Source organism: Typopeltis vanoorti, chromosome 14 (genome assembly GCF_054136105.1).
Source record: "Typopeltis vanoorti isolate ZY-2024b chromosome 14, IOZ_Tvanoo_1.0, whole genome shotgun sequence".
Lineage (NCBI taxonomy): Eukaryota > Metazoa > Arthropoda > Arachnida > Uropygi > Thelyphonidae > Typopeltis > Typopeltis vanoorti.
The window spans coordinates 97,336,387-97,349,273 of NC_143562.1; the positions used below are offsets into that span (position 1 = coordinate 97,336,387).

General features: G+C 36.0%; 1 protein-coding gene and 1 non-coding gene across 2 annotated transcripts in view; both read left to right on the forward strand.

Annotated features, from left to right (window-relative positions):
- LOC150099792 (alpha-2-macroglobulin-P-like) overlaps positions 1-12,887 on the forward strand; it is a 524,250-nt gene that overhangs the window by 340,475 nt on the left and 170,888 nt on the right. Inside the window, exon 22 of the mRNA XM_090403491.1 lies at positions 5,881-5,973. Coding sequence (XP_090259617.1) covers positions 5,881-5,973 — 93 coding nt within the window. The remainder of the gene's footprint in view (positions 1-5,880; positions 5,974-12,887) is intronic.
- On the forward strand, positions 2,649-2,721 carry TRNAA-AGC (transfer RNA alanine (anticodon AGC)). The gene has a single exon. It is a non-coding gene; the product is annotated as a tRNA-Ala (tRNA).

The following is a 12,887-nucleotide window of genomic DNA, read 5'->3' on the forward strand; positions in this document are numbered from 1 at the left end:
CAACATGTGGCAAGTAGAAGGAAAAATTACTATTAGGATGATGCTGATCGATGACACTGGCAGATTGGTAACCAGGTAATGGAGGATATTGTCATATGTGTCTTGAAGAATGCTCTATGGAATTAATGACACATTTTGCATACCTGCTTAACATGAGTCTTGCAACAGGGCAATGGCCAAAGGAATGGAAGGTGGGAAAAATTGTTCCACTTCACAAAGGGTGGGGCAAGGCTGAGTCTACAAATTATAGGCCAATCTGTGTGTGTGTCTGGGGTTGTTATGGTTTTAGAGAAGTTGGTGAAGACTAGGATTCAAAAATGGTTTGATAACAGCAGTATCCTTTATGATGGTCAAGCGTTATGTTTGTTTTAGCAATCTGCTTAATTACAAGAAAGTGACAAATTCACTTGATGCAAGATGCATATATGGTGGTATACTTGGATTTTTTAGAGGCTTTTGATAGACTGCCATATACAAGATAGTTACTAAATTGAAACAGATGGGATTAGATAACAGACTAATAAGTTCAATATCTGATTGACTGTCAGACAGGTATCAGCAGGTTGTGTATAGAGGAGTATTATCCCAAAAAAAGAAGATCACTAGTGGAATTCCACAAGGATCTGTTTTGGGATCATTATTGTTAAACTTGCAAATCAACAACATTGGAATTTGCTTAACTGGAGATGTGCAGCTGTTTGCCAATGATGCAAAGTGGGCAAGAGCTAAGTGAAATATAGCAGATGTTGTGGCCTCGTAGCACGATCAGAATAGACTATGTGAGTGGACAAATAAGTGGAGTTACCAAGTTATCAGTTTAATGTTGCAAAGTGCAAGATCTTGAAAGAGGTTAGGCAAGGTTGGGATGCAGAGTATACACTTAATGGAGAAATTTTGAAGGAAGTGGAGGATGTGAGAAATTTAGGAGTGATTGTGGACAGAGACTTGAAGTTTACAGGTCACATTGCTAAAATTGAAAGAATATTTCAACAGATTAAAGACAGTACTGAAGAGGACACTGACATGCAGAATCAACAGTTATGGTTCTCTTGTATGAGGGGCATTGATCAGCTCACATATGAACTACTGTGCACAGATCTGGTTGCGAAGGTTTACTAAGTCAATGTCAGGTCTGTGGAATGTCAGATATGAGGCGAGATTGAAGGAATGCAACTTACAGAGCCTTGTAAATAGAAGAAGAGGGGGATATGACTGAGACATATAAGTTGAGGAGGGGTTGTTACCAGATTAATGTGGAGAAGATATTTCATAGAGTAGAGGGAGGGAAGAGTAGAATTAGAGGCCATCCCTGGAAGCTGTATAAGGAAGGTGTGAGCAGGGAAGTAAGAAGCAGGTTCTTTGCATGGATGATGATTGGTGAATGGAATACACTGCATGAAAGTGTGGTGAGTGTGAAAACTGTGAATGGGTTTAAGGCACATTGAAACAATTAGTTGATTTTTTGCATTTGTGAGAGAGAGTATAGACCTTCTGCAATAAGTCCTTTGATTCCGTGGAGATCAGATATTATTAATAATAATCATGCAGCTCTCACTGTTTTAATTTGTCCATTGTTCTAATTCTACCTTCTATTCTATTACCTCATGCCATAATGATCTATAATTTTCAAATTGAAATATATGGCTTTATGATCAAATAATTCATCCCTGTCTTCCTTACTTTTCCATATTGTTTTTGACTTGCTCTCATTCTCTGCAGTCATTATTCTTCCTTTCAGTAGCATTCTATCACTCTTATACGGTTCTATTTATCTCTCAAACTCATCTCACCCTGCATTTCATTTTCTTCTGCATTTCCTCTAACCTACCATTCATGATGGTAGGTTAGTGAAAGTAGAGTATCTTTACTGTCATATGAGGGCAATATGTTGACTACCTTTCTTACTAGATGATGTTTTTTATTCTTAACAACTTTCTGATATCCAATCTTACATTCTTTTTTGTTTCAAACCAAATCATTAATTCTTACTACACTGCAATTGTTTTGCTTGCTTACTTCTCATATTCAATGCCTCAATCACCCTACTCATTCCACCTCCCAAAAGCAAACCATGTGTATTTTTTATCATTTACCACACCTCTAATAATAATCCCCACACAACATCATGTGTGAGTCTTTCGTAACCTCTTTCATTTGGATATCATTCATTTCAGTCTTCTTCACTCTTCCATACACATCTACATTTCTTTTCATTTCACTTCATGCTTCATATCTTGTCTCATCTTCACCAACTCTGCTTTCAAATCTTGCATCAACTTTTGGCTCTCGTTCACTCTCACTATCTTATCATCAGTTGCACACACTTTTTTGTCATCAAATGTGCTCATTATCTTTCTGTTGATGACAAAAAAGTGTCATCAACATTCACATGTTTTCTTAACAGTTGCCCACTCTTTCCTATCATCTTCTATTTCCTTTAATGTGCTGTCTCTTCTCTAGTCTGATTTAAATAAGCCCCATGGTCCCTCAGCCTGTCACATCTCACATCTTAAAAATCTACATCCTGCCATGCATACATTACATTCACAGTATACATAAGGCGATGTGGCTTAGTTGGTTAAAGCACCTGTATAGTAAACAGGAGATCATTGGTTCGATTCCCACCAGTGCTTTTGTTGTGGGGGGGGGGGGGTGTAGCTCAGATGGTAGAGTGCTCGCTTAGCATGCGAGAGGTACTGGGATCGATTCCCGGCACCTCCAACTTGTTGCCGGCCTGGTTGGCCGAGTGTTTAGTGTATCCACTCTCCAGCGAAAAGGTTGTGGGTTCAAATCCCACCTTGACATGGATGTTTGTGATTGTCTCTGGAAATACTAGTGATGGTGGGTGGTAGATGGCATTGGTGGATTGAGTGGTGGAGACAAAGAGTTTTAAAGTAGGTGCCCTCCCTCGATGAGTCTTTGAACTCCCTGGAGGGGCACATATAATAATAATACATAAATGTAACATTTTTTAGTCCTTGCATCTTTTAATGATATCTCATTAAAATATTTCAGACCAAAAGACTATATTTAGCATACTTTGATATGATATTCCCGTTCTCATAGACCTCAAGGGTGCTTTGTATACCTGCTCATATTTTGTCTCCCCCCCCATTAACACTAGTTTCCCTGATTCTGCACTTCTATTCTTTCTTTTACTGAGCAGTTTTTCCTAAACATTATTCACTCAGGCTTGTGTTTTATCCTTTAAGAAGCTTGCTCTCTTTTGTTATTATTTTACCTTCTTATGTTCTGCCAGTTATTTTCTTATATATGACAATAAATCAGCAAATGCCATTGTTATTATTAACATCTGACTTCTATGGAGTCAGAAACTCATTGAAGGAGGTACACACTATCACACACAAAGTTCATACAGCTGTGCCTTAAACTGATTCAGTGCCTCCTTATACAGTTTCCAGGGATGGCCTATTGTTCTACTTTTCTCTTCCATTTTATGAAGAATTAATTCCACGTCAATCTGATAACAACCCCTGACTAACTTATATGGCTTAATCATATCTCCCCCTCCTCCTCCTATTCACGAGGCTTTGCAATTTACATTCTTTCAATCTGTCTTCTACATACCACTGAACACCTTTGTGAATCTTCTCTGGACTCTTTCTAACATATCCTCATTGCCATGTAAACTAAGTGACCAAATCTGTGTATAGTAATCCATATGACCTGATCAAGGCCTTATACAGTGGAATCATAACCTCTTTATTTCTGCATGTCAGGGTCTTCTGCATCATTGCCATGATCCAGTGTGTGATGTCTTCACAACTTGTGCAATGTGGCCCCTGAATTTCAGGTCCTTATCAACCACCACTTCAAGAACTCTCATCTCCTCTACCTACTTTCAAGTTTCTCCACCAAGTGTATATTTTGCATCTCATCATTGCTTACCAAATTTCAAAATCTTGCACTTTGCATCATTGAACTTCCACTTACCTGTCCATTCATACAATCTATTCAAGTCCTCCTGTAATGCCATATTATCTGCTTGACTCTGCATTTCTCTTCCCAATTTTGCATCATTTGCAAACAGCTGATATCAGCAGTTAAACCCATACCAAATCATAAATAAGCTAGTAAAACATGACTTTCATTTAACAAATTCATGCTGACAACCACAGAGAATACTGCTGTTATCAACCCATTTTTGTACCCTAGTTCTCACCAATCTCTCTAGTATATTCACTAGAATCCCAGTTATACAGATTGGCCTATAATTTGTAGACACAGCCTTATCACTCACTACCTTTATGCTGTGGAACAATTTTACCCCTTGGAACCTGTGCTGTTGTAAGATTCTTATTAAACTGTCATGCTAGTGCTACTGCCATTTCTCTGGAACATTGCCCCTTAAGACACTTGTTGAAATGTCATAAAATCCTATTGCCTTATTGACATCAAGCTTATTTATTTCCTCAAATACTTCCTGCTCACTCACAATTAAGCTATCCTCTCCTATGTCCTCTACACTTGAGTTTCTCATGATTTTACCCTGATGAGTATGAAATACCTTTATCAATTGTTCAGTGAATACCTCAACTATGTCTTCTACAGTAGTTAGCATTCTACCATTTTCACCCATTAACATCATCTTGCCTGAATCATTCTTTCCCTCCTACTTGTTACATGTCTGCAAAACTCTCAACAGTTTTTGCTTGGCTTGATTTGCTAATTTCTGCACCATCATTTTGCTGTTCTTATCAATTTCATGCTTAATCTGTTTATTCATCCATTTGACACCTGTTTTATTCAGTCTTTTGACCTTCAGACATTTGCACATCAATGTTGTTAAATATCTTTTGGTCAATTCCTGCTCAGCATTTATCTCCCTTCTAATTAACACCTCATTCTATGCTATATCTCCAAGCTGCCTCCCGTGATTGTCATAATCACCAGCCTTGCACTCACACATATATCCTTTTCTCACAGAAGTCTTCATATGACTAGCCATAATCCAGGTGATAACTTCATGATCCCTGTCACCAAGTGGAGGGAGGTGTGAACCCGTACTCACAATCACATCCTTTGATGAAATGATCACATTTAAAACTCTCCATCCTCACATGCCCTCCTTCACTACCTGAGATAGTTTTCTGTAAAGAACTTGAGAAATTAGAAATTAATTTTCCTTATTCTCAAATGCTATCTCTTCATTCCAATCATAGTGCCATAATTAAAATCACCCTTCCCTTGTTCACTGACTCAAGTGGCTTAGACATTTCTTCATCACCACCATCCACACTCCCTTGCCTATAGCAGTATCTGACTAAATATCTCTTCCCATCAGCCTCCATCTCTGTGTGTCAACCCTCACACAAAACTGACTCAAAACCATTGCAACTATTTATATCTTGCTATTTACATTATGCTTACCTCTTTCTTGTACACAAAGCTGATTTGCTATAATGTACCAGTGAATTTTATTAATATTCTCATCATCAAAGGTGTATAATGATCCTTGAATTAAGTTGTTTTCTTTTGTAGTTGACCCACTGATGCCGCTTGCTGTAATTTTGTATTTTGCCAAAATCAGGTTTACCTGATCAGTTTGTTTTTTATAAAATACTTAATTTTGATGAATACTATTTTCTGGTTAAGGCCACCTGGTTTTCATAAGTAATTCAGTAACAAAAGAACATCTCAATTATTTGTGTTCGGTCAACCAAAAATCTAATCCTATATGATAATATTTTTAAAATTCATTTGTATTCATAAATTATTGGCCCTTCTAGTACTGCTAAATAATATAATAATAATAATAATAATAACATTATAAATAAACCTTAATGAATATATTATTTATTGTATCTAACAGTTAATAAAACACACAATCTAATTAACAACAAAATTTTGTTTTCTAAGCTTCAGAAGATGAAATGTTCAATTCTACTCATGATTTGACTTTACCTGAAAATGTTGTTAATGGTTCTGCAAGAGCATATGTTTCTGTGTCAGGTATGATGATTTATTTACAATATTCAGTTACACATTAAATAAATTAATATAGTAAAAATTCACTAATGCCTTTTATTTATTAATATTTATTTTGTTTATATCACATGAGTAAACTTTGCTTTTTAACAAACCTGGGTTTTTCAGCAACCTGGATTTTTGTTTATTTAAGCTGAAACTTTATTAAAAAATAGATCACAATATATACATATATATTTATTTATTGAGAAATGCAGGTGAATTAGTGGACTTTAAATCTGATAATGTAGAAATCTGATAGCAATATGCTGCCTTGTTCTAAAAGTAATGTGCTAACAAATGGGCAGCACTTGTGAGTGGCCTTAAAATGCATATAATCTTGTTTTGTTTCTACATTTCTCTGCTATGGTTTAATGTATGCAGAACTATTAAAGTTAATTTCTCAAGTATATAATATTTTTACATTGATCCTATATACAAGAGATTGAAAAACCTATAATTGTCATATGTAGAATGCAGGTGAGGACTGAGAAAGAAGTTTATTGACATTTTTCTTGAAGAGTTGCAAGGTGATAATTTGGGAATATTTTGTGAGGAAGGCTGTTCTAGAGAAGAGAGGTAGATGGAATAAAAGAGGAAGATGAGAAGCAGCTTTAGTGTATTTGCAGTTCGCACTGAAAAGGGTGCTTGGTAGCTGCTGTTTTTGTTTTAACAGGCCAACAGAAAGTGGAAGAATGGTAGTTGCTAGTTCAGCAGTGAAGTAACCATAGAAATACCCATAGAATAGTGCTGAAATATTGCATCTAAGAGATAGCAGGTGAAGTGTATTTGTAAGGGAGGGATCATCTATGATCTGAATTGCTTTCCTCTGTATATAGTATAGAGAATTTTTAGAGAGGTTTTTAGGTACATACTCCAAAAACAACATTGTGAGCAATATTCCAAGGATGGGAAGATTTGGGATTTATATAGAATTAGCAGCTGAGTAGGTGAAAAAAAAGTGTCTTGGGCACAAGAAAATGCCTAGTTTTTAGATGGTGCAGAAGCAATTGATGTGATGTGTGTGTATGCCAGGAGAAGCTGATGGTAAATGTTAGTTGAAGTAAAGAGAAAGAGAGAGATCTGATCCTGTCTGGTGATTTGTGTATTACTGAGGCTAATGGCAGGTGAGCTGAGGTTCATTTTTCAAGAGAAAAGGCAAAACTGTGGTTTGGTAACATTAAAGGTAATCAGATTGTTCTCATGCCATTGAATGATGGTATGGACATCAGTGTTTGAGGTTCTACTTGAAGATGATCTTGGAGCTTGGAATGTCTGAGTAACATTGTTTATCAAAGAGCAGGATGAATGGAGAATACTATTATCAGCAAAGCTGTGAATAGGATTAGTGGTGACTGAGTGCAGGTTGTGTATGTATAGGAAAAGAGGGTAGATCATAGAACAGAGGCCTGAGACATTTATACAAATTGGTGGCAAAGCTTGAAGAGTGGGTGGGAGTCATTCACCATGAGATAGGTATTTAAATGGCTGCTATTCTGCCACACTGTCCACCAACAGCTATTCTATAGTTAGCATCAAAGTAAGACTTTAATGTAACTGCATAATGGCATAGGTGTTACTATTATTTAGGACTTCCATGGAGTCACATGGCTCATTGTGAGAGGCCCAACCTAGATAACACAAAGCATATCATACCACTCCTTAAATTCTATTGTTTGTACTCTCACTACCCTATCAGGTAATGCATTCCATGGTCCAGCCATGTTCCATGCAGAAAAGCTAATCTTTGCTCTGTTGCTCACCACATCCATTCTTAACTTCCAAGGATGGCCTTTTATTCTCATCCTTTCTCTTTGTTGTACCATAAGAAAGAACTCTCCCATTGTCAACTCTGTAATTACCTCTCAACAATTTAAACATTTCAGTCATATCACCTTTCCTTCTATCTGCCAAACTTTGCAGTCCACATCCCCCAGTCTGTCCTTATAACTAACATTATACAGTTCTCATTTTTATTATCTGCATCTGTTTAAAAGTTAATTTATCCTCTTCAAATCACTTCAAATCCCATTGACCAAATCTGAGCACAGTAATCCTTGGGCACCTTTTCTAGACTCTCATTGACAAGCCAAGTCAGTGGAATGTCAGTTCTTTAGCACGTTCTCTCTCTTTTTTTTTTCATGCACTTCTAAACCTTGAACCCTCTCCATCCTTCTAGTAACAAAACTTTACATTTCTAGAATAAAATACTCAAATTAATTATCACTAAACAACTTCACTGTCTTTTGCTTCAGTCACTCTACTTCTATTTTTGTCTAACAACGTCATATTTCCACTGCCACATCTTCCCTTCCCATCCCACAGAACCTGTTAGTGTATCATCTGCCATCAGATATGTTTCTCTCATTCCAATGCTTTTTTTTGGGATGGTACACAACATTACGAAGTACTGGTACCTTTATTAACAATCATTTCTCCTCATACTGGCTGCATAGTCAATGAATTCTTCTGGATTTTCTTTGGATCTCAGAGCTATTCTATTCTCATATCCAGTTCATTCTCATAACTATCAAAGTAAGGATTCTTATATTCAAGTTTTGCTTTCCCTAGCATGCTAGTCATTTCCCTGAAGAGATTGTTATACTGTTCATACATCTGCTCCCCATCCATCCCCTGAAACTTCTTCCACAACCTCTTTTTCATCTGCAGTTTCCATTTGATTTCATTTGACATCCACTTTACACCAAATTGCGTTCTCCTTTTCACTCATAGTATAAAATTTGCCATTGCTTCTAATAAATTTTTCTTCACTAGTTCTCTTGAACTGGTAATATATCACCTTTCCAATTCTTCTATCCATGGAACTTCCCCAAGCTGATTTCTAACTTGCTTTACAATTCCACATATATTCCTTTCTCCCAGATGCTTCTGCATGTCTATTCATCTCCCAAGTTATGACCTTATGGTCATTCTTCCGACCTGAGGCAGTCATGTCGTCTCAGTTACAATTAGATTCTATGCTATAGTCCAAAACTCTTGAGCTTCTTGTTTCTTTTACTAGTTAAGATATTTTTCCCTCAAGAATTTCTGATATTTGATTGGTTTACTACTACTACATTCTGTTTCTTCTTCCCAATTTGTAATGCTGCAGTTAAAATCTCCCATAATGATTATTCATTTTGTACTTGCCAAACTTAACTGCTTAGACAACTCTTGTTCTTCACCCTCTATATTCTCTGACTTATAGCAACTGCACAACTTATCACTTATTATATATGATACTCCACTGCCACATCTTCCCTTCCTATCCCACAGAACCTGTCAGTGCATCATCTGCCATCAGATATGTTTCTCTCATTCCAATGCTTTTTTTGGGATGGTACACAACATTACGAAGTACTGGTACCTTTATTCATAATGACATACAGTTGTGGCACATTTAGATTGTGATATTCAGTAATTTGTTCATGTTTACCTAGTATGCAAATAAGCTTATTTATTTAATGAAATTTACATTTTAACTACTTCTGTTGTTCAGATGTTTGCTATATAAAACTTTCTTTATACATATACAATTCTTCTTACTGGAAGGAATGTGTATCTATATGTATTCATTTACAAAAAAAAAAAAAAAGAAAAAAAAAGTGGACTGATCCCAGTAATTTTTGGTAAGATTGAGGCTATCACTGCCACCAATTCATTTCCTTTATTTCTAATACTGCTGGCATTTGTATAAAGAAATATCAATGCATCGTTAAGTGTTTTTATTTGTATTATTATTCCCTCCAGCTTCCATTGGACTTTGCATTATACTATACATTCTTCCTTCTTCCAAATGACTATACCCACAAGAGACTAATGCTGCTACCATCCACCCTGACAACTCTAGTGTTCCTGCACTGATACTCCTACTTTATTATTATTATTATTATTATTATTATTATTATTATTCAGGCCTCCATGGAGTCAAAAGACTCATCGTGGGAGGTCCTTCCTAAGAACATAAAGTCTGTCAAGATTCATTGAGGTTTCTGTCAAGATTTCTTAAGGGGGGAGGTCCCCCTTAAGAAACACAAAGTCGAAACCATCTTTGTCATCTGTCTTTGTATCCTTTCCACAGTTAATTTATCCCCTTCAAATCCTGGCGACCAAATCTGAGAACAATATCTGATCAGAGACTTATACAACGGAATGATAACCCTTTTATCTCTGCAGATCAGTGTCCTTCTCATAATTGCAGCAACCCACCGTGTTACCTTCACCACCTTTGCAATATGTCCCCTAAATTTCAGGTTTCTATCAATCATCAACCCCAGATCTCTTGTCTCCCCTACTTCCTCCAGTATAACTCCAGTATAACCATAGAGAATGCAGCATCCTCGATGTTTCCCAAACCTCAAGACCTTACATTTTGCTGCATTAAACCGATATCCAAATTCATTTGCCCATCTATCTAGCTTATTCAAATCCTCTTGTAGGGCTACCACATCTGCACTATTACTAATTATCCTTCCCAGCTTCGCATCATCCGCAAACAACTGAATATCCCCTTGCAGTCCACTGGCAATGTCATTGATATAAAGGTTAAACAATATAGGTCCTAGTACTGAGCACTGTGGGACCCCACTTGTAACCCTCTGCCTCCTTGAAACTGCTCCACCATACACAACTCTCTGATACCTATCAGACAGCCAATCCTGAATCCAGCTGACCAATCTGACATCCAGACCCATGTGATGCAACTTAAATATCAGCTTATCATGTGGCACCCTGTCAAATGCCTTTGCTAAGTCTAAGAAAATTGCAGTATATGCCTTTTCCTCATCTAATGTTCTTGTAATACTTGCCCTGAGAATATTCCCTCCAGATGCCTACAGTTTTTTCCCTCATTCAAATGCAGTTCATCTCTTGCATACAGCTCTCCTCTGTCCTCTAATACATTCCATGCATCCACATAATCCAAGCCTCTCTTTCAACACAATTCTAGCTATTATGTTGTTCATTATGGATGCTCTCCTCTTTAACTCTCCATTATGATTCCTAGGTAACAAGCTAACTAATTCCCTCTCACACTTTCTGTCATACAATCTCAAGCATCAACCTGGTGAGTTATTCTTGACAGGTTAATGTTAAATTTATTCTGAACAGATTTGCTTAAGGGAACATGCCAACCAGTTTGGTCTTCAATCTGTACAATTAAAAGTTTTTCTGTTTTGAAAATAAGATTATCATATTTACAGATAACTGTAGTATTAACTGTTTAACACTTTTATAATATCTTTGTTTTTAACAACTGTAACAACAGTAGTGGGAGGTAAGCTTCTTTCTCTTTCTCAGTGTTTAACCCATTGTCACTAAATTTACTAATTTTAATCTTAGTGTATAATATAATAGGTTTGCGTGTCTTCTTTCCACTGGAGCAACAGCACCCTTGCTTTGAATTTTATCTACCATTATTAGCAACAATAAAATAAGATTATATTTATAAGCCATTTATAATTCACAACAACACTGAAACACAAAGCTGTAACAAGCAATGGCATCATAAACAGTTCATGAAAACTGTGAATTGTCGATTCATCGTAACATCATATCGCTAAAATGCCGGCCTGGTTGGCTGAGTGATTAGCATATCCGCTCTTCAGGCAAAAGGCAGCAGGTTCAAATCCTGCCGTGGGCAGGATTGTCTGTGAAAATGCTAGTGGTGGTCGGCAGTAGGTGGCATTAGTGTAGATGATGAAGATAGTTGTGGTTGGTGAAATGAGTAGTGGAGACAGAGTTGTAGAGTAGGTGACCTCCCTCGATGAGCCTCTGGACTCTCTAGAGGTGTTACATAATAATAATAATAAAACCATTGTATAAGCAAATTCAGTGTTATATAAGTGGACAGTGGCCATAATTGAAAAGCGTCATGTGAGTGGATCATTTTAAAATGAAACATCATAAGATAGGGTATTAATGTATATAAAAAGAATGACAAAATAATTTGTAGAGATGATACACGTATTTCTTTGTTATGAACAACATACAAAATATTTATTTCTATTTAGAAGTACAGATTAAACCCAAATATGGAGAAGAAAACAGGTGTCTATCAAGCAGGCTCAGGAAAGGCAAATTGACAGCTGAGCTCATTCATATAGTTAAATAATTATTAGAGAAATTTTGGGAATTTCATATAAATATTCATCAGATTTATGTTGATTTTCAACAAGCATATGAAACCATTAATAGAAAAAAATTATATGAGATTATGATGCACTTGAATACCAGATAAGCTAATAAAACTTACAAGATTAACAATGGACAACTTAGAAGCACAGGTTAAGATGCAAAATTGTTTAACAGATCCCATTCCAATAACTCAAGAATTAAGTCTAGCTTCAATACTTTTTAACTTTTGAAATATTTGGATACTTGGAATTAATAAAACCAGAAACATGAGATAGCACTCAAAAGTAATCTCTAAAAGAACTAAAATAATGATTAATACTAGGCAATCAGTTTAACTGATACAAGTGTGAAAATTGGAAACCCTGAAATACAAAAAGTGGAGGAGGAATTAAAATATTTAGGAGTAATGATCACAACCAAATGAAAGGGTTTTTAAAGCAACAAAATCACACGATAACCACAGTAATAAAACTTTAATGAAAGTACAGATATTGCATACTGAAAATAACAGTACAACATGAGTGTATAGAACAAGCAAATCAAAGAACAAGAATACAACGTACATACAACAATCGGTTTACCAATTAAATATGTTTGATGCTAGTAATTAATATTAATATTAAAAAATAATATTAAAACTATTTTTGATGTTTACACAAAATGAGAATCTCCCAGGTAAGACTGATGTAAAATAGCTTCACAACTTTCTTTGAAATGTTGTTTGTATTTGAATCTGCTTTTATGAAGAAGGTGAGCTTCATCCC